At 31.7% G+C, this 27908-nt stretch overlaps 3 protein-coding genes across 5 annotated transcripts in view; 2 read left to right on the top strand and 1 right to left on the bottom strand.

The window, feature by feature from the left end:
• The window catches only part of LOC100787175 (pleiotropic drug resistance protein 2), a 27766-nt gene extending 14155 nt beyond the window's left edge, over nucleotides 1-13611 (top strand). Inside the window, exons 2-19 of the mRNA XM_014762768.2 lie at nucleotides 4582-4670; nucleotides 5272-5356; nucleotides 5900-6190; nucleotides 6283-6373; nucleotides 6511-7411; nucleotides 7794-7954; nucleotides 8088-8191; nucleotides 8271-8436; nucleotides 8508-8603; nucleotides 9069-9217; nucleotides 9376-9708; nucleotides 10380-10670; nucleotides 10759-10842; nucleotides 10912-11045; nucleotides 11158-11385; nucleotides 12071-12242; nucleotides 12348-12602; nucleotides 13005-13611. Of these exons, the coding sequence (XP_014618254.1) occupies nucleotides 4582-4670; nucleotides 5272-5356; nucleotides 5900-6190; nucleotides 6283-6373; nucleotides 6511-7411; nucleotides 7794-7954; nucleotides 8088-8191; nucleotides 8271-8436; nucleotides 8508-8603; nucleotides 9069-9217; nucleotides 9376-9708; nucleotides 10380-10670; nucleotides 10759-10842; nucleotides 10912-11045; nucleotides 11158-11385; nucleotides 12071-12242; nucleotides 12348-12602; nucleotides 13005-13274 (3900 nt within the window). The 3' untranslated portion in view covers nucleotides 13275-13611. The remainder of the gene's footprint in view (nucleotides 1-4581; nucleotides 4671-5271; nucleotides 5357-5899; nucleotides 6191-6282; nucleotides 6374-6510; nucleotides 7412-7793; nucleotides 7955-8087; nucleotides 8192-8270; nucleotides 8437-8507; nucleotides 8604-9068; nucleotides 9218-9375; nucleotides 9709-10379; nucleotides 10671-10758; nucleotides 10843-10911; nucleotides 11046-11157; nucleotides 11386-12070; nucleotides 12243-12347; nucleotides 12603-13004) is intronic.
• Nucleotides 13612-15949: 2338 nt separating this feature from the next.
• Nucleotides 15950-21222, bottom strand: LOC100786623 (uncharacterized). Of its 3 annotated transcripts, XM_006589312.4 has the most exons (4): nucleotides 20939-21219; nucleotides 18471-20856; nucleotides 16907-17217; nucleotides 15950-16670 (listed from the first exon to the last, which is right to left on the bottom strand). In XM_006589312.4, the coding sequence occupies exons 2-4, from the start codon at nucleotides 20726-20728 to the stop codon at nucleotides 16303-16305; spliced, it is 2937 nt and encodes a 978-aa protein (XP_006589375.1). In that variant the 5' UTR covers nucleotides 20729-20856; nucleotides 20939-21219; the 3' UTR covers nucleotides 15950-16302. The 3 variants fall into 3 exon arrangements, with proteins under 3 accessions (XP_006589375.1, XP_006589376.1, XP_003535501.1); XM_006589313.4 differs by having other exon boundaries at nucleotides 15950-16619; nucleotides 18471-21222; XM_003535453.5 differs by having other exon boundaries at nucleotides 18471-21219.
• Nucleotides 21223-24379: 3157 nt separating this feature from the next.
• LOC100794044 (transcription factor SRG-like protein) lies at nucleotides 24380-26248 on the top strand. The gene is made up of 4 exons (NM_001254338.3): nucleotides 24380-24755; nucleotides 25386-25496; nucleotides 25824-25904; nucleotides 26022-26248. The coding sequence occupies exons 1-4, from the start codon at nucleotides 24513-24515 to the stop codon at nucleotides 26103-26105; spliced, it is 519 nt and encodes a 172-aa protein (NP_001241267.1). The 5' UTR covers nucleotides 24380-24512; the 3' UTR covers nucleotides 26106-26248.
• The last annotated feature ends 1660 nt before the right edge of the window (nucleotides 26249-27908 follow it).

The following is a 27908-nucleotide window of genomic DNA, read 5'->3' as shown; positions in this document are numbered from 1 at the left end:
ACATTTTGACTTCTCATCTTGTGAACAATAATATTCCATATTCTTGTGTAATAAATTATAACCTGCAATATGAAAGTTGAATATTTTGGCCTTATATGAAGAAAAATCACATTTACTCTGTTCTTCTTTTCTTTTCAGGGGTGGAAAGAATATATATTGTATGGAAGTAATAAAATTTAATTTGTGGGGAATTATATTAGACATAAATTCTTTTTAACATGGTGCACTCTCATTTTTTTGCATACAAAGATTAATTTTCAATTTAGGATTTAGTCACATTTAAAATTTTATTTCCCTTGAATGATGTATTTTATGAAAATTTAACTCTGATCTTACTCTATAAATTCAACCTGTGTTACTAACTAAAATATATTCACTGGGTCGTATACTCTTGCTTCATACTATTAATTATATAAATTATTTTAATAAAATAACTTTTTTAACTCAATTTTTTATTTATTAAAAGGGTTAGAAATTAATTAAATATTTAGGTGATATTATTAAATGGAAAATAAATTTTTGCTTTTGAAGTGATAAATATTTTTAAATAAATAAAAATCTTAAAATGATAGAAAATATGGGACCAAAGGAAATAATTAAAACCTTAATAATATGTAGTTGATGTTTCTCAGTTAATGACATTAAATTTAAAAGTCTAATCAACACGACACCTGATTAAATAATTAATAAATAAAAATACAAATAATATAATGAAAAATGAAAATGCATTGCTAACATTATTTTTTGTTACTTACAATTCTTTATTAAGTATCTTCAAGACGTTGTTTAATATTCTCATTAAATTAGTGAAAAATGCTCGATACACACTGTTTTTTAACACTTATTTATGAGAGAGTGATTTTACTCGCTATATATCAAATCTAACACCACAAAATATATCAAATTTAACACCACAAAAAGAAAATCTAATTCAAATGATTTTACTCTATTTTTAACAGTTGACTGTAAAAAAATGACATCACAAGGTTGCTTGAAAGTTTTGTTTCTATCTGTCTTAATAAATATATTAAATAATTGATATCTTACAAATATTTAATATGGAGAGAAAAGGATATAAATCAAACTTATATATCTATTGAATTATATGAAAGCATATATATATATATATATAACATCAATTGATGTAAATGAAATAAAAGTAAAAAGGTTTTATTAAAAAAGAATAGATAATTTTATATATAGTAAATTATTTTTTGAATAAAATCTTTTATTTTTATCTTCTTAACATAAGTCGTTAAGACTGACTTAACAAAGATATATAAAAATAAACAAATTTAAATAAAATTATTTAAGGGAAATAAAATGTTGATTATGTTGGAATTATAAAACTAATGCAATACTTATTTTTAAGACAGTTAAAATATTGAATTGAATATATTAAAACCTTCTTAATTTCTACTATGATGAAAACATTCATTAACAAGATAGGCTATTATTAGGTGATAAATTCGCATTGAACCGAAAAGAGTCTGATCGTATTTTTTTTAATGGGATTTGCATAAAGGACAAAATTAGTTTTAGCATTTTTTTAAAAATTAAAGTTAGAGTCTCTTTTTGATAATTTTTATAATAAATATTACCATATAAAATGTTTTTACATTCATTATTGTAGGTGTTTTTAATATTATTTTCTAATTTAAATTAAATTTTCATCGTTGTAATGTGTACGATAAAAGTTAGTACTACCATTAAAGATCAATATATATTAATTGTCAAGGTAAATCTTTATTTACCAAAAATATTTTAGGTATTGAACTTAAATTTTGTCTTTATATAAAAGAGTTTTTTATTTGTTTACTCATAGACATTTATTAGTGTGAAAGACACCAAATATAATCATTTCAATATTTTAAATTGCTTTTAAAGTATATGTACTGAACGATTTTTGTGTTTATATAATAAATATTAATTTTTCCAATAAAGAATAATTTTTAATTTTTTATCAACTCATAATATATTTTAAAAAAATCATCTAATAACAAATAATGGGTTTCATATAAGGCGAATTCTAATCAGTTTGATAAGTAAGAAAACGAAAGTAAAAACATTTTATTAAAATTTTCCATTATATAAAATATCCATCCAAAATGGAGAAGAGAGAGATTATTAATAATATCTGATAGAGAGAGTTGTTCATAAAAAAAATCTAAATGAGAGAGTTAGGAAAATGGAAGTTTTATTTTAAAACTAATAAGTATATGCATCTCATGTACGTGTATGGTTGAAGTACGTTGGGTGTGCAGTGTTTTATTTAAGTACTTGAACATTACTTGTTCCTAACATTGAGCTATCAGGTCCTCCAATGGGACCCACGTGCACCCGAACATCTGTGTAGTTGAAGACTTGTGGTGGTAGCTACCTACCTTGACACTTTATTTAATACTCGGTGCAAAAATACGATTTTGATAAAATTTGGGGGGGAAAAGAGAAAGAATATGAAATATACTAACTATTCATTGGTTAACTTGTAAGAGTTTGTTTGTTTTGCGTTAACAATCAACTATCTATGGCTACAATTAATTAAGATACACATCTTAATTTTAGTATTAAAAATAAATCATACTAAATTAATTTTGAACATAGAGAAATGGGTTGACTTGAGTGAGGTACTTGATTGGGCTTAAAGTCACTACCCTTTTTTTGTTGCCTTCAAGTATTACTAACTTGTATCATAATAAATTTTTTAGTTTTAATTTTTCATTTTTGTACTAATATAGATAGGATATTATAAAAAATTGACGAATGCTAGTCACTTGAATATGCAATGACTAATATTGCAAACGAAAAGTCTTATCGCCTCTTCCTTCGAAGTCTCAATCATGCAATATTTTTTCTTCTTCTTTTGACAGCCTCAATCATGTAATAGATAAACTTTGATTTTTTTTTTATTACTAGATAAACTTTTTTTTTCAAAAAAAATGTACTAGATAAACTTTGATTTTAGTAAATTTTAAGAAATGCAACGTTTCTAATTTAATTTCTTTAGAGTAAAAGATGATGCTTATGCATCGAAAGAGATTAGTTCCTATGGATTAGGAAATACCTTTCTGTACACCAAAAGCAAGATATTGTTTACTACTTTATATAGAGACGTAAAAAGTTTTAACTGTTAATAATAAAGTAATATTTTAACTGTTAATATTGTTTTAACTTTTAATAGAATAAACAATTACAGTTGCCATCCATAATAATTTTATTATTTTTTAATACTTATCTTAAAATTTATATTATAGATAATATTTTATTGATGAACTGTAAAAAAAATTATTCTGAAAATGTATGTCTATTAAAATTTAAATTTAAACTATTAAATTTTCTGCATTATATGGATATTTTTAAATTTAAATACAATTTAAAATTAAAATGAAATAAAAACAAGATATAATATATAAGAGATAAAAACATATTAGTAGAATTACATGTTTTAGGAAAAAATATAAGAAAGAATTTTCATTGTCAATAATGTAACTTCTATTTTATTATACAAAAAAAATAATTTAAAAATAATTATTTTGAAATTAAGAAATATATTATTTTTTTAAAAAATATAATGTTTATACCTATCAATCTGATATAGTATGTAAAAAATTAAAATTTGAATTTAAATTGCGATTGAGTAATTTAAGTAATAAGATTTGCTAGACAAAAAAATGGAAAAAAATGTTACCTAATGCAAAGTCTTGAAACACTCAAGAATTTATAATATATCGATACGGATGGATAATTTACAGGGAAATACTATTAGAATTACAATGTCTGACACACTTCTTTTTATTAGATGAAATTTATTGAAATTATAACATTTTGTAATTCTTATATCTTATTGGTGTCTCTTGAGATTTTATTTTGTAATTTTGAATAAATTTTCAACGATATAATGTATTGTTAGTACTCCTTATTTTTACAATATAATGTACAGATACACGTTATGTGACAATTAACTTTTGAAGTATAGTGAAACAACTATTAGTATCAATATAATGTCACCTTACCAAAGGATTTGTGACGCAATCAATCTCGATATTTACATTTCTTCTTTAAAGTTCCTTAAGATGGGTTTGGATAGAGAAATTTAAAATTCTGAAAAATTTTAAATTCTAAGAATTTCAAATACTTCAATTGAAATTCTTTTATTTTCAAAATTTTGTGTTTGGATAAAAAAAATTAAAATTATGAGGATGAAAAAAAAAAGAATGAAAAAAAAGAGAAAATATGATTGGTGTGCTAGTTATACGTGTTCCTCTATGCTCACATCCGATCAATATTTTAGGAGCTCGGTGTTTCTTGAAGAAGACGATAAGAAGAGAATTTCAATTTCTCACCTTTTAGAAGGAAATTGAAATTCCAGATTTTTAGTTGTTTAAAATTCTGTTTTAAAATTCCAAAATTTTAAATTCTTCATAAAAAAACATCCAAACAATAAATTTTAAATTACAGAAATTCAAATTCTCTGATAAATTACTTTTCTCAGTTAAAATTTTCTATCCAAAAAACGTAATTGTTTAAATTTCTATAGAGCATTTGTCTAATGATATTTTCTTCTTGGTTTGTGGCAAACAGAGAATTCTTGGATCAATTAATCTTCTTCCATCAAAGAAAAGTGTTATCAAGATACTCCAGGATGTTAGTGGAATTGTCAAGCCTGCAAGGTAATTGATAGAAGATATGTTTGAGTAAACTTCTACAAAAACATTTCAAGAAAAAAGTCGGAAAAAAAAAGTTTTTTCATAAGTAAAATTGAGGTTATGATAACATAATTTGTATAAACTATTTCATATTAATTTTTGGTAAAAGATGATTTTTAATATATGCATAAGCTAATTTTAGCTTATGATTTTTTTTTCTCCTGAAAGTATTTATAAAGAAGTTTATCTAAATATACCCAATTTTTTTTTTATTAAATTGGTGTTACATAGTAAATTTAGTAACTTAAAAAGGAGTATAAATTGGGAATGTGCCTTTAAGATTGCTTGGAGGAGGGACCAAGTCTCAATTGAACCTTACCTCATAGCAAATAAGAAAAACAAAACAAAATTGGTTATATAAATGCCATCAGAGTTCAATAACAAAGTTTCAGTTGTTGACCCTGGTTGAACTCTGTACAAAATTACTTGTGGGAAATGTATTCTTTTTTGTTTCAAATGTGAGAAATGCTTTTTCAAAAATGCATCAATGTATTATTTTAGGTATGTTGCTAACTTGTGTTTTTTCCTTTTCCCTATCTATTTATCTTTCTGAAACACTGTTCAGATTGACCTTGCTTTTGGGGCCTCCAAGATCAGGAAAAACTACACTGCTGCAAGCACTTGCTGGGAAACTGGACAGGGATTTAAGGGTTGGCCATCCTCTTGCTCCATTTTTAAGGAACGATGCAATGATATCTTCCTACATGTATTTTTTCATTAAATGATAATTATGCATGATTTAGGATTTGCTTTTAACTAACCAAAAAAAGAGAGAAAAAAAACCTTGAATATTTCTCCACATTTGGTGTGTCAGTCAGTATCAGTACGTATAAAATAGTGATACTTCACATGTTAAGTGAATTTAAGAAACTTATCATCATGTCAGACAGCATATATTTCCTATCATATCTGTCATATACTAATGCTTTCAAGTTCTCACTCGCTGCTTTTGAGTTCAACTCATTCCAATCATGATCATGTTAGGAATATGGTGAATTGGAGTGTTCATTCTTCTATCTTTATCTCAGTTGCATTATTTCTAACATGGTGAATATGATTCATTTTCCATTATTGTGATTATAGATTGTACTTCTCACCTAAGGATCATAGACAAGGAAGTTCGGTAAAATGAACAATATAAAATCCAAGTTTCCTAGTTTTGATCATGCATCATCAAATTTATACATCAACAGGTATCCGGAAGAGTCACTTACTGTGGTCACGAATTATCAGAATTTGTTCCTCAAAGAACATGTGCTTATATTAGTCAGCATAATCTTCATCATGGAGAGATGACAGTCAGAGAGACGCTGGATTTTTCTGGGCGCTGCTTGGGAGTTGGAACAAGGCATGAGCTACTATTAGAATTGATAAAGCGAGAAAAGCAAGCAGGACTCAAACCAGATCCAGAGATAGATGCTTTCATGAAAGCCACAGCAGTGGAAGGTCAAGAAACAAGTCTCATTACAGATTATGTTCTCAAGGTTTGATGCCTCTATTTCAATTTGATTACTGTCCTTTCAGCCGCTATACCAGGTTTCTTGCCATCTTGACATATCAAAGAAAATGAATTCAGGTTCTTGGATTGGAAATATGTGCTGATACTTTGGTGGGAGATGAGATGAGGAGGGGAATATCTGGTGGAGAAAAAAAGAGGTTAACTACTGGTATGGGAAAATGGTTATAAGAATTTTTTTTATCTTACTAAAGAAAATGTTAAAAGTCTCCTTCGATTACTGCTTTCCATTTCCAAATCTCCTGTTTGTTTAATTCTCAAGTAGTGACATTCATATCATGGATGCAGGTGAAATGTTAGTAGGACCTTCAAAAGTTTTCTTAATGGATGAGATTTCAACTGGTTTGGATAGTTCCACAACCTTCCAAATTGTCAAGTTCTTGAGGCAGCTAGTGCATGTCATGGATGTTACAATGATAATCTCTCTTTTACAACCTGCACCAGAAACATTTGACCTCTTTGATGACATTATCTTGCTTTCAGAAGGCCACATTATCTACCAAGGTCCACGAGAGAATGTTCTCAATTTTTTTGAGAGCGTAGGCTTCAAATGCCCCGAAAGGAAAGGAATTGCAGACTTTTTACAGGAGGTTACTTCCAGAAAGGACCAAGAGCAGTACTGGTTCGCAAGGGACAAACCATATCGATATGTCAGTGTGCCCGAGTTTGTAGCTCACTTCAACAATTTTGGCATTGGCCAACAACTTTCCCAAGAGCTTAAGGTTCCTTACGACCGTGCCAAAACTCATCCTGCTGCATTGGTTAAAGATAAATATGGGATCTCAAAACTAGAACTCTTCAAGGCATGCTTTGCAAGAGAGTGGCTACTGATGAAGCGCAGTGCTTTCATATACATATTTAAGACTACTCAGATTATGATAATGTCTTTGATTACTATGACAGTGTTTTTTAGGACAGAAATGAGAAGTGGTCACCTTGAAGATGGGAGAAAATATTATGGTGCATTGTTCTTTAGCCTCACTAATATAATGTTCAATGGAATGGCTGAGCTTTCATTGACTATTTTTAGACTTCCCGTTTTCTTCAAGCAGAGAGATTCATTGTTTTTTCCAGCATGGGCTTTTGCAATTCCTATATGGATCTTTCGAATTCCTCTCTCTTTTGTGGAGTCAGGGTTATGGGTTGTCCTTACTTATTATACCGTAGGATATGCTCCAGCTCCAAGTAGGTATGAAAGTGCACTAATTTCTTAACTTATATAAAGAAATCAACCATTCCAAAAGTTTATACTGCTACATGTAGATCTACTATAATTTGTTTTTATTCCTCGCGTGAAAATTAATAAGTGAAGCATTGCATGTTTATGGTTTGTTATCTGAGTGTGCGTGTTTTATAAAAATCTAAGCAATCATCAATGAGCATTAAGTATTAGCCCCACCACCTTGCATGGTACAATAAGGTGCATGCGTAGGAATAATTTTTTTATGAACAGTTTTGTATTTAGGGAGTAATTTTTTGCTAGTGTCACTTCCATAGTTCATTTGTGTTATTGACTTGCAAGTAGCAAGGAATTAACTGTGTTCAATAATAAATTTAAACAATTATTGCAGATTTTTTCGTCAGTTATTAGCATTCTTTTGCTCTCATCAAATGGGTATGTCTCTGTTCCGATTCATTGCTGCTCTTGGAAGAACACTAGTTGTGGCGAACACATTTGGTTTCTTTGTACTGCTACTTGTTTATGTGCTTGGGGGGTTCATTATTGCCAAAGGTGAGCCTCAATTATTCTTTTGCACTCTCTACTCAATTGGTAAAATTAAATGCATGACAGAAAGCAATAATTCATTCACTCAAAGCAACTGAGTCAAAAATGGTTCATGCAACTTCAATAATTTCCTTTACAGAAAACCTTGAACCCTGGATGAAATGGGGCTATTATATTTCTCCTATGATGTACGGTCAGAACGCCATTGCCATCAACGAATTCCTCGACGAGAGATGGAGTGCTGTAAGATCTTTAACATGTGGAAATTTTCTTTCTCTATTTAATTTTCTTGCAAAACTGCATTCATTTATCTTCTTTGCAGCCCAACACGGACCATAGAATTCCTGAGCCAACAGTTGGGAAGGCTCTTCTCAGGATTAGAAGCATGTTTACTGAAGACTATTGGTACTGGATTTGCATTGGTGCTCTCCTTGGCTTTTCTCTGCTTTTCAACATTTGTTTTATAATTGCTCTTACATTTCTGAATCGTAAGTTCCCACACTGCTGCTTGTTTCTCTTATTGACATAAAACTGTATCTAACAAGATCTTAAATTGCAGCATATGGAGATTCTAAATCTATTATTCTAGAGGAGGAGAATGAGAAAAAGGGAACTACAGAAGAGAGTTTTGCTTCAACTGATAAACCATTTGAAGGTATTAAATCTTACCTTCTTCGTTCTTGTTAATAATATACTTTAGAATTTGAGAAAACCTTTTCTATTTTCACTTTATTTTCTGTTTTCTAGATTTGTACAGGAAATAATGAAAATAACTTTTATTGTTTTCTTTTTTCATATTCTTTTTTCAATTTTTCATGTATAAACATTAGAAATCAGGAAGCAAAGTGAAAATAAGAAATGTTTTCTCAAATCAAATGGCCCCTAAACTTTCTTCCTGGTAATGTTCAAACACACCAACTTATTTGGTTTCTTCACTTTTATCGGAATGTATACTTTGCCCTGGATGGTTTGAAATGATTTTTCTATTGGTGATCTGCTAGGACTTTGTCGTGTTTTCAACCTTAATTTCTTTGCTTGAATGTTAAAATTTACACCAAATATCTGTCAGCTATTATAATGTATTCCTTTTCAATTACAATTTACAAACTAAAATGTTTAGATGCCGACATTGACATGGCAGTAAAAAACACCCGAGAGAGTTCAACTCCCAAAGCAGGCACTGCAACAACCAAGAGGGGATTAGTGTTACCCTTTAAGCCTCTATCACTTGCTTTTGATCACGTGAATTACTACGTCGATATGCCAACTGTAAATTCTACACACTCTAGTCCTAATTTAATCATCTTCAACTGTTATTTCAGCATTGTTTTTAGCCACTTTCTTTTCCTGTCTGTGACAAGTATCTCTGTTGATTAAGTTGTATTAATCCTCCCATGTATGATGTCTTAACAGTTTTTTCATACCAGGAAATGGAAAAACATGGAGTTGAAGGTAGTCGGCTTCAACTACTAAGAGATGTCAGTGGTGCTTTCAGGCCTGGAGTACTAACAGCATTAGTAGGTGTAACTGGTGCTGGAAAAACCACATTGATGGATGTTCTAGCAGGACGGAAAACTGGTGGTTATATTGAAGGAAGCATCAGCATATCTGGTTACCCAAAAAAACAAGCAACTTTTGCTCGGATTAGTGGATATTGTGAACAAAATGATATTCATTCTCCACGTATCACAGTGTATGAATCTATTCTGTTTTCTGCTTGGCTGCGTCTTGGTAAGGAGGTCAAGAGAGACATAAGGAAGGTGTGTTTTGTTGACCAACTCATATTGCACTTCAACCCCCCTGCCCCCTCTGCCCCCTTTTTCTCATGAATTTTTTCTCTATTTACAAAAACATTGTATCGGCCAATCTCCACAATCTGAAACATGACAGTGACCTTTGTTTTCATGAACTCTTCATCCTTTAAGAGCATGTATAAAGCCAAAACCATGGGCCCAAGTTTCCAACATTTTTCCATTATTAATGCCCAAGTACTTCGCCCAAAACCTACCTTAATCATTCCAACTGCCTGAGCTTATAGTCTAGGTGTCTCTAAGAAACCATTGAATGGATAGCCAGTCATTCTTGTAAGTTGGAACAACCATTTAAGCTGAGATTTCAGTTGTTTAGTAATAAATGAATATTATTCTGGAAGAGTATGTCTAAATGTAGACTGATTGAACATGGTTTTGATCTGTAAGAATCTTATATTTTCATTAGAAAATAAATTAGATCATATGATGTTCATTTGGGCCAGAGCCTCATATAACTATTGTGACTGGTTTAAGCAACTGTAGAACATGCCTAATCATACCATTTTACTGATATTTCAATTCTAGTGCCATGCTTTACCTAATGAAGTATGTAACTAAATTATCTCCATCAATGTAACTGTGACAAAGAATTATTCTTAGAACAGCCTCTCTTATGGCAGATGTTTGTTGAGGAAGTTATGAACCTTGTTGAGCTACATCCAGTGAGAGATTTTCAAGTAGGCCTTCCTGGCATAGATGGTTTATCAACTGAACAAAGAAAGAGACTCACCATTGCAGTAGAATTGGTTGCCAATCCTTCTATCATCTTTATGGATGAGCCAACCTCCGGCCTTGATGCTAGAGCTGCAGCAATTGTTATGCGTGCTGTTAGAAACACAGCGGATACAGGGAGAACTATTGTCTGCACAATTCATCAACCAAGCATTGACATATTTGAAGCTTTTGATGAGGTAAGACTTCCCAAGATTTGGAAGTTGAAATTATTATTTCTGAGAATTATCAAGACAAAATTCTCTCTCAACTTAATCTTTCCTTCAGCTGCTTTTGATGAAGAGAGGAGGACAAATCATATATAATGGTCCCTTAGGTCAACAATCTCAGAAGCTTATAGCGCACTTTGAGGTGAGTACGACTTCTACACTGCAAAATGTATACATTCTCAAAACCATTAATCTTGTAAACTATTTGCAGACTATTCCGGGAGTTCCTAGAATCAAAGATGGTTATAATCCAGCCACATGGGTTTTGGAGATCACTACTCCAGCAGTTGAGAGTCAGCTTAGAGTAGACTTTGCAGAATTCTACACAAAATCAGAATTGTATCAGTTAAGTATTGATTGAAGTTGCATTCCCAGAATACTGTCACTGTTCCCCTTTTTTTTATCTGAAATTAGACATGGTCTTTATCTTTTCATTTTTGACATCAACTCTTTTCAGGAGGAATCAAGAACTTATTGAAGAGCTAAGCACACCTTTAGAGGGAACGAAGGACCTTGATTTCCCTACTAAATACTCCCTTTCCTTTATTACTCAATGTATAGCTTGCTTCTGGAAACAACACTTGTCCTACTGGAGGAATCCACAGTATAATGGCATCCGGTTATTCATGGCAGTAATTATAGGTGTTATTTTTGGACTCATTTTCTGGAAAAAAGGAAATCAAACGTAAGTTCACATGTTCTCCTTCTACGTATGGTACTTACAGAAAAAGTAATTTAACTTTTGATTGGATAACCCATGAATCAAATAAGATCAAAAGTACCATACTTCCTGGTTGGACAGTATTGGAACAATTTAAAGCTTTGTTGATATTGGATGATACTTCCTATTGTAATTTTAAAATTAAGTAGAAAATAGGTCAAGTTGAAATATTTGTAAGAATCATCAATATCTTGTCAACTGTTATTTAATGCAACATAGTTTACCATAAAACTGCAGAACCATCTACAAGAACTCTTTGTTGATCTTTTTTTTTTTTTTGAAAAAGACATCAACTATGTATTTTATGAACATAGTCAAAAAGAAAATATCATAGCTATTTTCATGATCATGAAAGGTGACTTCAGTGCTGTGCTTACAGTAAGGCCAATTAGGCCTTTGCCTTAGGCCCATAACAGATGATTTATATCAATTTGTTGCAGTTGAAAATATTAATAAGTAATTGTCTCTATTTCTAGGTTATTTCACCATTTTCTCTTATTTATTTTTTATTTATAATTTATATTGAATGGATTAACTATTTATCTATTGAGTGCAAAATAATTGAATTACTTGGTTATAAACAATTAAACACTGCTAAACCCTGGATGACTTGGTGACTTTGGTGAGGATAAATTATTTTTGTCTGCAGAGATACGGAGCAAGATCTTATGAATTTAATGGGAGCTATTTTTGCTGCTGTTTTCTTCCTTGGAGGCTCCAACACTTCCAGTGTTCAACCCATAGTTGCAATAGAAAGAACAGTCTTCTACCGTGAAAGAGCAGCTGGAATGTACTCAGCTCTACCTTATGCAATTGCTCAGGTAAATGAAGATGTATCCTTTCACAGAAAACAAGGCAAAAACAATTGATAATTTAATTCTCAATGACTGAGCAAATTTATGATATTTGTATGCATTGTGTTGCAGGTGGCAATTGAATGTATTTATGTTGCAATCCAGACATTTAGCTTTAGTCTTATCCTTTTCTCAATGATGGGGTTCCTTTGGCGAGTTGACAAGTTCTTGTGGTTCTACTTCTTCATGTTCATTTCATTTGTCTACTTCACACTTTATGGCATGATGACTGCGGCTCTGACACCAAATCCCCAAATTGCTGCAATTGTTATGGCCTTCTTTCTAGTGTTTTGGAACATATTCTCAGGTTTCATTATCCCAAAATCGGTAAGTATAGCAAAGCAATAATTAAATACATTTATAGCCAAGGAGTAACATAGCAAATCGTTCATTTGCCTGTATGCATTAAATATAGTTCACACATGACACATTGAGTGCACTTATTGAAATCTTTTTGCAATCCATTCTATAACTCAGTTTGGATAAAAAATTTAATAATCACTTGTAGGAAAAGAAAATAAAATGCATTTCTCACATGAGGACCATATTGGTTGACAGTTGTTGAAGGCAGGGAATAAATTTGCCTTTCTGTTTTGTTGTATTAGGGAATAAATTGATTGTTGGTGCTAACTTTAGAGACTTGATTGATATTTTATTTGTACTAAATCACAATTGCTTCAATAACAGCTTAAACAAACTATAACTATTGGCTGCTTCTCACTTTTGTAGCAAATTCCAATATGGTGGAGGTGGTTTTACTGGGTATGTCCAACTGCCTGGAGTTTATATGGCCTAGTGACATCCCAGGTGGGTGACAAAGATACTCCAATTCTGGTACCTGGAACAGAATCAATGACAGTAAAAGCATTCCTTGAGGAAGAGTTTGGCTATGAATATGGCTTCCTTGGAGTTGTTGCTGTGGCTCATATTGCTTTTGTTGCATTGTTTCTTTTTGTTTTTGCATATAGTATCAAGGTCTTTAATTTCCAGAAGAGATAAGTAACACATAATAAATGAACAAAGTAAGCACAAATAATAATAATAAAAAAAAGCATAGAGAAAGAAATTGAAAGGTTTCTGTAGAATCTGGATTTTTCACTTGTGTAGTTTTGGTCATTGTTCAACATCTGAAAGTTGGCATCAACATATCCTTCCAAAGTGTACAAATGATACCGACTGTTGTGCATATTAGCAAGAGCAATGGACCATATTTAAGAGAAGCTGATGTTCTTCCTATTCAGGAAAAATATTTAACCAGTGAAGAAGAAATAATTGATTTTTGTCCTTCACCTATCTCTCACTGAGTTTGAATATACCGATACTTTCATTTGCTTCATGCATCCGATACCGGTACCCTTGGATATTTTTCATTGAGACATATTTGTGAAGTATCCAACTATCCAAGCAGTTAAATATTTTTATAAGAAACTATTATAGAATCATAGAAGTATTGTCCCTTAATAAATAAAAATTGAAAATTGTCCCCTTTATCTATAATCTCTATAAGGGAATGAGATCAATATTATTCCTTTATTTGTAGACAATAGGAAGTGATTTATGATGATAATGATTTATAAGTTTTTTTTTGTTTTAGAATAATGGCATAGGATTTAACAAGCAAAATGTTAATTATGAAACTGAATACAAGGGGGGTATTCTAATCCATAATTAGAGTCTTGCAGGCTAGATCAGAGGGATAAAGAGAAGCAAACTAAAGGCTTATTGCACCAATTGAAAAAGGAACATTCAACATTATTCATCTTGGCCTTAAACCATGTCCATGATCTAACTTTTATCAAATCTAGAGCACGGTGGAAGTTAAAAGTATGACCCTGGAACACAATACTGTTATGCATAATCAAAGTAGACCATACCACGGAGTTACAAATAAGATTTCATACAGAACACAACTTTTTTTTCCTTTTAAAGATAAAGCTAAGATAAACTAAACATAATGAACAGAAATATCATTTAGCAGAATTCCATAAAAACCAAGCAAGCATGGTCTACATTCCAATTTTGATTTGTCACTGGACAGGATATTAAATGTGATGACTATCTTCCTCAGAGGAGAAACAAAACATGCAAGATATTCCCTGTATTTGAGATAGAATTCCTCTTTTATGCAAATTAACTCTAGTTGACAAGCTATCCAAAATTACCCCCCAAAATAAAGCAAACACTTTGAGAGAAACATAACACTTCAAAATAAAAATAAAAATGGGGGGGTGTGATTAGAGCAAGTTACCTGCCGGCAGTTGAAACTATATGCATCATATCCTTCGGCTAATTCAAAGCAAGGAGAGATTTGTCCCTGTCAAAGGATTCAGTCCCTTTGGTCAGTACCGGTGCAACCCACGGGACATAATTTTGTAATGAATAAGAATAATAATATGTACATAAATATTTCTTTTGTATTATTATTTGTAATAATTGTAACCAAAAAAAATATTTGTATAAAATAAACTAAATTAATTGTTTATATCTTGAAACACATAATGTTTATAGAAAAAGACTACAATAGTCCATTACAAGAGCAAGACATCCTCTGTGCAATTAGAATTATTCAGATTTGAAGACCAGTGGCCACCATGTTTTAGATATTTTTGTTCTCTTGAACTTTTGTGTTTCAGTTATAAAAATCAAAATCATGAAATCGGATAAGAAAGAAAATGACGCCGATTTCGCTTTCTTCTCCGCGTTTGGTTTCAATAATCATTGCGTGGAGGAGGCGCTGCTCCTTCGAGCCGTGGTTGCCGCATTCTCCCTTCAGGGAAGTGGACGCATATGCCGACGAGTTTGGAGACGACGGTTCAGGGGAGTGGAGGAAGGTTGGTGACTGACGGTGGCTTTTTGTGGCGGTGATCGGTGCTAACTGGCCTCAGATGACGGTGGAGGGAGCGACCGGAGAGGGACGGAGATTAAAAAGAGTAGAACTATGGCGTGGAAGGTGTATAATAAAAATGTATGTCTTAGATTTTAATCTAATGGCTATTAAAAATGCTTGGATCACTTAATAATGTAGGGACAAACATGTCAAATACCTAACCACGATTATAAAACATTAAACTGTTTAATAAGGTCCCGAAGATGCTATCTGCACACGTTCAATATTAAATTCATGTATCTAACCGTCAAGGTCACTGTTCATTTTTGTTTTTTTACCATCAAACACAAAGAAAATTCCTTGATCAAATTCCTTGACATTTGATCACAGATCATCATAATATATGTTAAATTTATTGACGATAATAACTATTTTAAAAGTTATTAAACTTGATTTTTAATTAGTTGATAAAGTAAAAACTTTTATACAAATAGTACATACTCATCAAACTCTTTGACAATTTAAGAAATTGAGTCTATGAACATATTACTGGAAGTGAAAATTTGGTACAATGACCAGAATTTATCTCACTCAGATTATGATGAACCTGAACAAAGGGAAATAAAGACCTGCTATCTTTGGAAATCTGAATTCTTTGTTTACCTAATTAGAGGCAGAGGTCCCACATGGCACATGACATTGTTTCTTTGAAACAAACTCAAGTCTCGCATTAATGTCTATATATTGCTTGTAATAAGTTGAATCATTTACTGAGAGTTATCTAAATATACTATAAACGACAAGCAGAAGCTAATAAGCTTATAAAAAAAATATTCTTAAAGATACATTTAATGTAAATGCCAAATAACTTTGACAGCTTACCTTCACCTTTATAGTTCGATAAAATATTAGTATTTCAGAACATTGGTGACATTCATCCTGAGCAATCATTATAACAAAAGCCTACATTGCTCATTACAAAAGCTCAGGATTCTGCATCAGCTTTGAGTCAAATTCAGTCAAAACATTCAGAAACTGAAAATATATCTCTTACAAAGGACTTTTAAATAAAATTCCAGTTCCTGAACTATATACATAACATAAACTAGTAGCAAAAGCATAGGGAAAAAGAGATTATGCAATTAGAACACTGAATATTAAGCATCAAGGGACCATGAAACTCCTGAAACGATACTGTAACTATCGCTTTTCATCGGTTTTAACAGGAGCTTTATCTAGGTCGTCGATCTCCTTCCTACTCTTTACCATACTCCATTTCTTACTATTGAAATCTAGTTTGTCCAAGTCCTCTGCGATCCCCACGTAACCATAAAGAATATTCTCCACTTTGTCTCCCTCATCTGTCTCTCCCGTGTTGCAGCTTTTAATACCTTCAGATTTTACTCTCTCATATTCAGCTCTACTGCAATTATTATCTGAAAGATATTTATGAAGCCTCTCTGCATCTCCCAGCCCACCAAACGTGCCAAGGAATTTCACCAATACAATACTTTGATCTGCAGGTTTCCCTAAGCATAATTTAATTCTTCCTCTCACAAAACCTTTGCCTGAAAGTTTAAAATAAATAAACAAAAATTGCCCAATGCACAGTTTTAACAAGGCAACAATTAATGAGTAAGTTCCAAGGAGGAATAAAAGTTTCATGATGTATAAATTAACATGCATATTCCAGTGGTTGATTTATGCTTATAATCAAACTAAGTAACATTTGGTTCATTATAAATTATGTTTTAAGTTGAATAACTACTATAAATAGTATCACAACATCTAAAGACAAACTCACCTCTTAGAAAAGCCTCAATTGTTTCCATGCTTACAACCTTCCAGTTTTGCGGATTGTCATCAGACATCGATATGTTATGGATGATAACAATAGGAGGCCAAAGAATCAAATCCTCCTTTTGAGCCAGAGCTTCTGCCTGAGGCAAGACCTGGGGAACCCAAGTTACTGTATCTTGAGGAACAACAGTATCCCATCCCATCAAAACACAAATTGCTTTGTGAAGACCCAAGTGCTTTGCTCTCAACCCAGTCTTATGGGACATAAAAGCATGAGTTACTAGGCGTTGAGTGTCCATGAATTCTTTCGACGAGCTGTTACCATTAAGATAAATGGGACAAATAAAACATGTTATGAGTTGCAAAGCATAAATTACACTTCATCTTAAAAAACAAACTTGCATTATGATTTTTTTACTCAAACATAAAAGAGTACAGAAGGAATTCAGAAAGATAGCAATACACTATTTTCATCAGAATGTAACAGACAAAAAACGGCAAGCATTAAAATAAAATAAAATTTGGTGGTAATTTTCAAGACTAATTAACCGAAGTCAATCAGAAAAAAAGATAAAGAACACACGAGAATATCATAATATCCAACAGTTATCAGAGAAATGGTAGCATATACCCACTTGCATGCCATTGACTTGCTAAGAGTACTTCAGATTAGGAACTTTTTTTTGTTCAATCATAAATTCCCTAAAACATTAAAATAATTATAAATTTAAATTCCCTAGATTAATGTCTACAAGAAAAATCATTAAACCTCATTGTATAGAATTCCAAATTCCTAATCACTACACAAATGCAGCTTATCACTGTGAACACTTGAAGCCTGCATCCTCTTCCTCTAAAATCTAAAACCCAAAAATCACAGCCTTAGTTTACCAGGAAAATCTATCTTCAAAGCCAGTAGTCCTCAAAGGTCTAGACAATTTTAAGCTACCAGTGTTCTCCTATAATTACTATGTCATGACAAGTCAGAGCAATCCTTTTTGTGGCTGTAGATGTTAAGTCAATAATTCAAAATCATTTACCCTTTGAAGATCAGAATTCAGAAGCCACACAAATTATCTTGTCTCAGGTTATCATAGCAGTCTTCCCTTTCTTCCTAAAAGCTAAAATAAATACCTAAACAAATTATTTACATTTTGAAAATGCAGTTAGATGCCAGTTCTAACAAAGGTTCTAACCTAAGGTACCTAACTTCAAAATCATGCAACATGGAAGAAAATTTTAATTATAACTTTCACCATCATTCAAAAGCAAAGACACCAGTTCAGAGCTTTGAGACTCATGTTCACCCACAAAGCAGTTTACCATATGTTTGGTCCTATTGTCATGGGATTGGTGCTATTCAAACCGTCCACATATCTGCCTTAATAAAGTACAACAATTATACAACCAACATGTTTTACTTCCAAAGTTTGGGAACCTAAAACATGATCCCTGGAATAATAGCACATGTACTTGACTCCACCTGTGAGTTAAATACTAGAGGACTCCTTATTCAATATGTGAACAGAAGTGCTCCATTTAATAAAACAGCATAAAAGAAAACAGACCTTCTGCCACATACGATGCAGTACAAACTACCCGCTTTTCCCTGGTCCTGGTACCTTCTTTGCACATATAAGTTCAGATTTAACTTCTTGGAGTACATTAAGAAATTTTCATGTACCATTTGATTAAACTCCTCGGAGCCCTCAGTTGGGTCAGATTCTGCAGCACTTATCCAATCTTCAGATGATTCATCATTAGCTGCATGTTTATTCTCATCATATCCATGATACTTTTTCCAAACTTTAGGCTGCTTTTGAATTGCATTTCTCTTAGAAAAATGCTGGGGTTTATACCAATTTGAAGAACTAGACTTTGGGTGATGCTTTATATTTTGATTGGAATACTTCCGAAATTGAAATGAATGCCTTTGTACATGTTCCATAGAACCTTGAGGTATAACCCACTCATCAGATGGAAAATCTTCTCCATTCTCCAACTCATCATATTCTTTCTTATACTTCCTGTATATCTTAGGGTTAAATTCAACATTACCAGATGAATACAACATATCCATATCTTCGTCATCTACCCACTCTTCACATTCATATGCATCTTGAAATTCTTCAGTTGCACCCCATTTACTTGATTTTATTGTTCTCAAATCATGCACATCTATTTCATCATTTGCATTGTATTTTCTTTTCATAAGTCTATCTGAATGGTCATGAATGCCAAGATCCTGTCTCATTTCCTGCACCCTGACACCTTGTCTGTAGGTTTCTGAATTATGTTTAGACAAAGGTGGACTTTGAAATCTTTCTTGCTGGAGCCCAGGACCTCCATCTCTTCGAGATTCATATTCTGTTCTTAAATTTGGTAATCGATCAGCCTCAGGTGCACCCAAATGTGAAACTTCATAGTCTTGTGGCATTCTCTTCCCATTTTCAAAATGACTATATCCAGATCGCATATAAGCCTCACCTTGAATCGATGCAATTGATGTTCTTCTCACATCATGATAGTCAAAATACTTTGGCTTCTGTAATGCAGAATGATTGTGTACAATAGCCCTTCTTTGATTGCCATAAGAATCTTCACTCTTACCTGTTCTATGTAAATCTGGATGTGGAATATAAGGTCTGGAAAATTCCCTATTATCATATTCTGTTACAGATTGCTCATAGTCCAATCGACCATGAGGAGCTATCCTTCTAGGTAAATCATCATACTGATACAAACGCTCATCCTGTGTTGCTCTTACCTGTAATTTGTAATTAAGATAATCCTCACGCTCAGTCCTGGTAGGACTAAACTCACATCGTTGGTGACATGTCATATTCCTTGGCCCAATTTCAGGACCTCTAACAGTGTCTATAATTGCCCTTTGCCCAGTAAACCCTACAGGTTCTGCAAGTTTCCTGCTGTTCCTTGATAGATCATAAGATGCAGGTATACAGATGCCATCACCATGTGAACATAGAAAATCACCCCTTGACATTTCTACGGAGGAGCCTCCATAATCCCTCATGTGAGAAGGGCCTGCAAAATCCTTAGCATAAGAGGGAGATACAGCAGAATACGAAACATCCCTAGCATGTAGTATAGTTTTTTCAGCCCCACTGTGGGATTCTGTGATGGGCATCTTGTCCATAGGTGGACCATCTCTGTGATGTAGTCGCTCATGCTCAAATCTCCCTGCTGGCACACCCCTTGGCGGTGGAGGCAAGTGCTCACTAGCTTCTTCATACCGTGTTGTCACGCTTACACCCATATCTGATGGAATAGACCGATATCTATAGGATCCTCCAACTTCATTTTCACGTACCACAAACTTCTGATCCACCATACTACCCTGCCCACCACCCAACCTGCCCTCATTCAAGTCCTTCTCTCTATCAAGGTATACGCGCTTTCCATCCAACTTTCCATCATCAACAGAGTAATCCGTGGTTTTTGACAACTCATATCTTGCTCTCAAGCCTGGTGGTGGTGAGCAACTTCTATTATGGCCAACCCCATCATCAAAGTGTGACCTTTTCCTCACTGGTTCAGCAGGAGGTGACCTTGACCGAACCCTAGCACTCCTTCTACCACCACCCACGTGCTGCCATTCATAGTCCCTCCCTTCAAACCCATCAGAAGCCCCTTTGTTCCCACCACCACCACCAACCCTTCTCACCCCATCCACCTTCAAAGGACTCACCTTCCTCTGCTGCACCGGGTCCGACCCATCTCGACGATTTCTCCGAAACGGGTCGGGTCCCGATTCGAATCGGTGCGGTGCACCGTGCTCTTCCTCGCGCCGCCTATTATATTGCATGCTTAAATCAATAAACAAACGTAAACCCTAAATACCCTCTTGGTCGAATTAGGTAATTCCCAAACGGGTCTTAGGAGAAGCGAGAAACCCTACCGATGCACAAACCCTAACCCTAGAAATATGTTGACCTGAGATTATTGCAGATAGAGATCAAGCAAAAATCTATGAAGCGACCAATGAATGAGATGAGATTTATTGTTGTTGCCAAACCTTTTGGGGAGAAGCGCGAAGTTGCATCGACGCAGAGACAAGATGAAGAATCATAGCCAGTGTTTGAGTGGGTAATTTAGGGATTGCTGTTTGTAATAGTAAGTAAGAAAAAGGAGAAATTGAGGATTAGAATTGGAAAGAGGAGAGAGTGTTATGGATAGCTTCTTGCGTGAAGCACTGAAACTGAAACTTCAAGGTTGATATTTTGGATTTATGGTCTTTTCGTTTGTGCTCGACCTGGTTATGGTCAAATGCCAAATTTGATCATTGATATGGTCTCAGTCTGCAGGGTTTAATTAAATTACTAACTAATTATTAATTAACAATGAAAGTTTATTGGGTTAGTTCAGTGTATGACAGATTTCCATGTGGACTTAGATGGCAGTACATGGTCTACTTGCAAATTAACTACTCTAATTAGCTAAAATATACTTTGTATAGTATTTAGTGTAAGATACTTTTTTTAACAAATATTATTTAATTGGATGTCACATCATGCTATGCACTGTACAAAAGTTGGCATGAAGGTTAATTACATTTTTTTATTCAAAATTTTTAATTTTTAACAAATTTTATCACAAGTTAATTTAACTTGAAAAAACTTATAAATTTTATCATTTATCATTTTATTCTAAACACAATTGTATTTTTTTCTCAATTTTTTTTTATAAATTTTACATGAAACTTTTTATTTTTTTGCAAATATTATTCCAATTTTTTATTCTTTTAAAAATTTTATTCTCAATTTTTATATTTATTAATGGATAAATAATGAGATTAAATTCACATTTTCTTAAAAATTAAAAGTAAAATATATCAAATAAAAAAGTTAAAGATAAAATTTACCAAAAATTAAAAAAAGCAATTAAGCTTATATACAGTAATGCTGCCAAGTTTAATTAGGTATTTTGCTGATTACCAAACAAATTAAACAGTTATTTTTCTATAATCTAGTTCGTTTGTTGGTGAGATATGTTAGTTTAATCTTATCTTACACTAGATAATAATAAGATGTAATATGAATTATGTTTAAATGCTAAATTTTAAATGATGTTTCGTTAAAATCACATAATTTTTTAAAGGTTTAATTATTTATTGGTTTTTATAATTGTACAAAAATTACTTTTTAGTCCCTATTAGTTTAAATGTTAGGAAAAGAGATAAATGATATGAAGAAGGATTAAAACAGATAATTTTTAAGACTATAGTAACTAAATCTTTTCTAAAAAAATGACTTTTAATTTTTTTTTAAAAAAGTATGAAGTTAAAATAATTAAATACATAAGACTTTAAAATTATATTTTTTATTCAAAGGATTCTTAAAAATACTTGAGCAATAATTATTTGATTTTGAATAAAAATTAATTTATATTTAAGTGTCAAAATTATTATATATATCTATAATAATAATAATAATAGGCTGAATAAAAAATTATAATATATATATATGTGTGTTATATAAATTAATACATTGCTATATATTATGTTATTAATTATTATATATATAAATTAATATATTTCTATGTATTATATATAAATTTAATACTTGTTGCATAATAATATTATATATAAGTTTTTATAATATTCAACATATTATATAGAGAGAGAAAAGAGAGCGAGGAAAGTCTGACATATTATTTTTTAATCCAATTTCTCTCTTAGGATAAAAAAAATAATATTCTAGACAGATAATAAGATGAGAGATTATCAGATAATAAGATAAAAGATATAATAATGTTATGATATTCTATTAGTTTAATAATAAGAAATTATAATATGATATAATACTTATAATATTTTATATGGACTACCAAACGAGTCTCTAAAAGAGTAAAGGTTCTATTTTAAAATTAATTGGTTTTAAATGAAGGTGTTGGTTTTAAATGAGGCATGAAAGATTTTACAACAACACCCCATTCACATATACCTACAGAACTATGCAATATACTGTAGAAACTATGGGAACATTGCAAAATCCTTCAACAAACCATGGAATCAAATAGCATAAATAGGCTGTGGGTTTTGACAGTAATTAGCTTTGAGTGAAACTGTTTAACAAATATACTGATCCTACTGAATTTTTAAGGACTAATTAGATCCTTGTGGTTAATTGTTCAAAATTGCAGTTAGATGAAAAACCTAATTAAAAAAATATAAATTCAAAAATAAGTAATAATTTAGGAACCTAATTGAAAATTGTCAAATAGCTAGGAACTTGTAGAGTAATTTGAGCAATTGAAATCAGTGGCAACTTGTAACACATTTTTATTAAAAGGAAAAAAAAAACTACATGTAAAATGAGAGACAGAGAGCAATATTTAATAGTAGCATTGAGTGAACTATTTTGAAGGAGTGGATTGTTAGAATCTACACAACCCATATGCTTCTAAATTCTAATGGAAATAATGATCTATATTCAACAAACATGACAAAGTTTGGTTAATAACATAGAAGAGGATCTAAATCCCAACACATCCAATTAACAAATTGTAAGTAATAATTGAACGACTGCAGATTCATTAGCCAAACACCAGCAAAACCTTGCCAACTAAATGGTATTTGTGTTCCAAATTCTCTTTTTGTCCAGTTTAGAAAACGAAAGCTGTTTGCATAATGCTATTTAGCTATATTCTTTTATTTATTTACAATTGTGTCTTGTTTTATCATAATAGTTTTAAGTGGGGCTACCTTAATCACTTGCCATGTAATTACCATTATTTCGAGAGATTAGTATATAGCTCTTTATACCTTGAACCTACACACATAAAAAAACATTATTCAGTGCATGTTTATTTTATTGTTGCAAACAAACTTTTGGGATAAAATGAGGTTTGCAAAAGCATTCAGACCTTTCCTTTTGTAAAACAAAATTTGTGGACTATTAGATTTGTCTTGAAATTTGTGCACCGTATTTTGAACGGAAATTCAAACACAGCCTCAACCATAGAGTTTTAATAATTATGGTCATTTCTAAGTTCAAATTTACTTAACCAAAATGAAAAGTGATTCAGAAAAGTTACATGGTATAGGTTTCCCAAATGTATCTTATGCATGAAGGAATGTAAGTTGGCATCCCAAACACGTATATTGCTTTCCCATTCAGTCTCCACTCTGCCTTGTCCATTATCTGACTTTGGATATAAGATTGCAACTTTGCAAGTGCCTTTTGAAAAAAGCAAAGATTCTAAAGCATATCCGTTTGACAAACAACACAAAACCACATCATAATCCATCATCAAGTGTTTGTTCATTGTGGATGCAACATAATATTAATTATTTTCAGTTTTACTACAAAAAACTTGAGTGCCATTATCATTTTATCAGTGGCTCTCTTAAGGAATCCCCGGGAAATAATAATAATATTCCTCAAATGCATCCAATATTTCTATTAAAGAAACAAATTTCTCATAAAAGCAAGGGGCTCCTGGTAGTGTCTTTACTGCATTTAGAAGCCAAGAGAGAAGCAGTTGTTGAAATGGGAAGAAAGAGTATTGAAGTGAAAGCAACACAAGCAAGCCTCAGGTTGAAATAAACACAACACAATAATTGGAGGAGCAACTTTGTGTGGAAGCATATGGGCCTAGTTTGTAGCAACAGAGAGGAAATGCAGAAAATGAAGAACCTTGGTAGCATTGGAAGCAGTGGGAGGCTATCAGCAGAAGAGTATGAGGATGAGGAGATTTCAAAACTGGCCATCTCCACATTTCAATCTAAGGAAGAGGAGATTGAGAGGAAAAAGACGGAAGTGAGAGAGAAAGTTGAACTTCAACTTGGTCGTGCTGAAGAAGAGACTAGGCGCTTAGCACACATTTGGGAAGTAAGTTTCATCACAAGGACAACATCATTTTCTTTTTCAATGTTATAAATAGAGATAATTTATAAAAAAAATTTGGTTCGATAAAGTGAAGGCTAAGTGATCTAAGTGGATTCTATTCCAAGATCTAACAATCCCCAAAGTAGCTTGGTGTTACTTAAGCTAAAGTTCTTGGGCATGATCATCATTTTTTGTACAATGTAGACCTTAGTGTTACTTCTTAGAGTTACTATATAATTTGATACCTGAAACTGACATCTTGTTTATCTTTAATCCTTGAATTTGTTAACTTGATCATATTTTAGTATTTTCGGAGACTAATTAATCCTCAAAAGTGTAAATACATATAATTTGATCCTGAATGTAATACTTTTTTCTCACATTTTGATTATATATTTGTGATGAAAGGACTAAAATAAGAACAAGTTAACACATTTGAAAACTAAATTATACAAATAAGCATTTTCAGGGACGAAAAATAAACATGATGTTACGTTCAACGATCAAATTATATTAACTCTACTTATTACCATGCTGTTGACAGCAGAGAGCTTCAGTTGTTGAAGTTAAATTCTAACATCAGTTATGCTAACCATCAATGTCACGTGTTGTTTTTGTCATATACAATACTAGGAGCTTGAAGTTCTGGATGATCCCATGAGGAAGGAAGTTGCAATGGTACGCAAGAAGATTGACTTGGCTAACAAAGATTTAAAGCCACTGGGACTTAACTTCCAGAAAAAGGTATAAAGTACCCATTAATTAGAGGCTCGGGGTACACAAGATTTTATCCCTTCGTTATAGTTTTGGAGAAAATAGTTTATACACTGATATTAGAAAGTTTTATACTATCATCTAATAACAAATTAATATTTATATTAAATTTTTTTACTTTTGTAATAACTATTAATTAGTTGACTGATTAGTACGTCGAAATTAAACTCGTAGTTTTGAGATAGAAAACTAATCATGAATCCCCAAAAAAAACACTTTGAAAATGCATAATTCGCGGTATACCAAAGTGTTAAAAATGACAAGAGTGAAAACTAATCTTTGATATTTTTCTGATAGGAGAAAGAGTATAAGGAAGCCTTGGAAGCTTTCAACGAAAAGAACAAAGAGAAGGCTCATCTTGTAGCCACACTAGTTGAGGTATAGTACTTGAACAGTTCGAATTTCAACGTTTTGATCTTTTCAGTGTCTTGTTATCGTTTTTAACTGTCTTGGTAACAAATGTATCTCTTGTCATATTTGAAATTTTATTAATAGATGCTGACGGAGAGTGAAAGACTGAGGATGAAGAAACTGGAAGAGCTATGCAAGATCATAGAGTCTATGTCACTGAAACAATAATTTATGTGTGATGAGTTTACTAGCTTGGTTTATTAAATTTTCAGTGGCTTGTGTTTAAATGTACTTACATTCTTATTTTGCAAAATGCCTTGTTGATTGAAGCATGTGAATAAAAGAAAAAGAAAAGTAAACTAATTTTTCACATTGGATTAATTGAAAAGAGGCAATCTGCAGCCAGACATTGCTAGTGTCTCTCATCTAAATCATTCGTCAAAATATAAAATCAATAAGTTATGCATGAATCTAAAAATGTTAGGATGAGATTATTTTGCAACATTATAATGAGAGGCATAAAAAAGTTAGCGGTGATAATGTTCAAATGTGTTTGGTATTTTAAATTATAGTCTACAATTATAAACTTAACAAATAGAATATTTTTTATGATAAACAAAATTTTAGATATTATGATTAAAAGTTAACAGTTTGTTTTTTTTAGTTAATTTTAGTTTTTCTATTTTATCTTTAACAATTAATTTAAGTACGAAACCAACCGCTAGATATCATGATACACAGGGCATACACTCGCAATTTTTTGTAGAACCAAATTCCTAACTCAAGCAGATAAAAAAAAATCTTAAATAGATATTCAAAACATAATATCCCAAAACATAATTTATAATAGAAGAAGAAAAAAAAATGCGGCGAAGCCAATTGCTCTCTAGGTTTTGAAATTTGCTTATATCTTAACTAATCATGAAATTGTAGGTTCGAACATGGCATAAAAATGTTGAAAATAGAAAAGCTACATGTCAGGATATTAATGAAGGTCGATGTACAATGAATCATGTATTGTTGGGGAATCATATAGATAGCTGTTTGTACTCTGCCAAAAGTTTTGGAATATCATCCATGCGCAACTGCAATAGGATTAACGGGAGACCATGGGAAAAAAAAAAGGTATTGTAATTAAACATAAAAAAACGGTATCAAAACTACATTTTCAGAATATCTTCTTTTTTTAAAAAAATGAAAAAACATATCCAAGAAGAAACAAAAAACACAGGTAAAAATGAATATGAATATCCATTTAACCACAAATGTATACCTGAGTAGCATTTTTGACATGGTAAAGTTGATGCATCATTTTTTCACTAAATCCAGGTTGTTGAGCAGATGCACTCCTTTGTCTAATGAAGTTGAAAAACAAGCAACATAAGCCAAACTATTCACCAGTCAAGTTCATAAAGAAAACGAATTATCCATAAAGTGATAAAAATATATATATGAAGCTTCTTTTGTCGAATAAATTTTCCTTTTCTATAAAAAAAAAATTCTTTTCCGCAATTTGTTACAAATCCCTCCAATTTTATTTCTAAGAAAAAGGTTTATCTTCTATAATTAATTGACATCTACCAGAGGGTTCTAAACCTTCTGCTAAGATCTCCAAGTTCCACTCTCTTCAAAGATTTGCTCAAGCAAGCTAACAAAGATTGCCAAATGCTCAGTGGATCAATAAACTTTAGAAAATGCCATCTAGCAACTTTGATGCCAACAAAGACTGAATTAATGATAAAATTAATTTTATAGAATTAATATTTTCTTTTATTTATTTATTAGTTTTTATTAGAATGTATAAAATATGTTAAGATAGCAATTATAATGAAACAAAGATAGACTGTCATATTTTCATGATGATATTTGTCAATTTTTAAGTATTTTTGTTTATTAATTTTTTTACATTTTACATACCAAAAAGGACATCATTTTTAAGACTCATTAGCACTTTATTACACATTTTAGTAATAAGTGAAAATTAAAAAATGACAGTAAAATGCGAAAAAATAAAATTCATAAAATTATGAT

Source organism: Glycine max, chromosome 10, assembly GCF_000004515.6.
Source record: "Glycine max cultivar Williams 82 chromosome 10, Glycine_max_v4.0, whole genome shotgun sequence".
Taxonomy (NCBI): Eukaryota; Viridiplantae; Streptophyta; class Magnoliopsida; order Fabales; family Fabaceae; genus Glycine; species Glycine max.
This window is presented reverse-complemented; position numbering and strand designations above follow the sequence as displayed.

Bases quoted from the DNA above. Each gene is read 5' to 3' on its own strand.
- LOC100786623 (XM_003535453.5), bottom strand. From the start codon at position 20,728: ATGCAATATAATAGGCGGCGCGAGGAAGAGCACGGTGCACCGCACCGA. The intron at 17,218-18,470 runs GTCTGTTTTCTT...TAATGGTAACAG, and splicing joins TGCATCGTATGTGGCAGAAG to CTCGTCGAAAGAATTCATGG. The intron at 16,671-16,906 runs GTGAGTTTGTCT...TTAAACTTTCAG, and splicing joins AATTGAGGCTTTTCTAAGAG to GCAAAGGTTTTGTGAGAGGA.
- LOC100794044 (NM_001254338.3), top strand. From the start codon at position 24,513: ATGGGCCTAGTTTGTAGCAACAGAGAGGAAATGCAGAAAATGAAGAAC. The intron at 24,756-25,385 runs GTAAGTTTCATC...ATACAATACTAG, and splicing joins GCTTAGCACACATTTGGGAA to GAGCTTGAAGTTCTGGATGA. The intron at 25,497-25,823 runs GTATAAAGTACC...TTTTTCTGATAG, and splicing joins GACTTAACTTCCAGAAAAAG to GAGAAAGAGTATAAGGAAGC.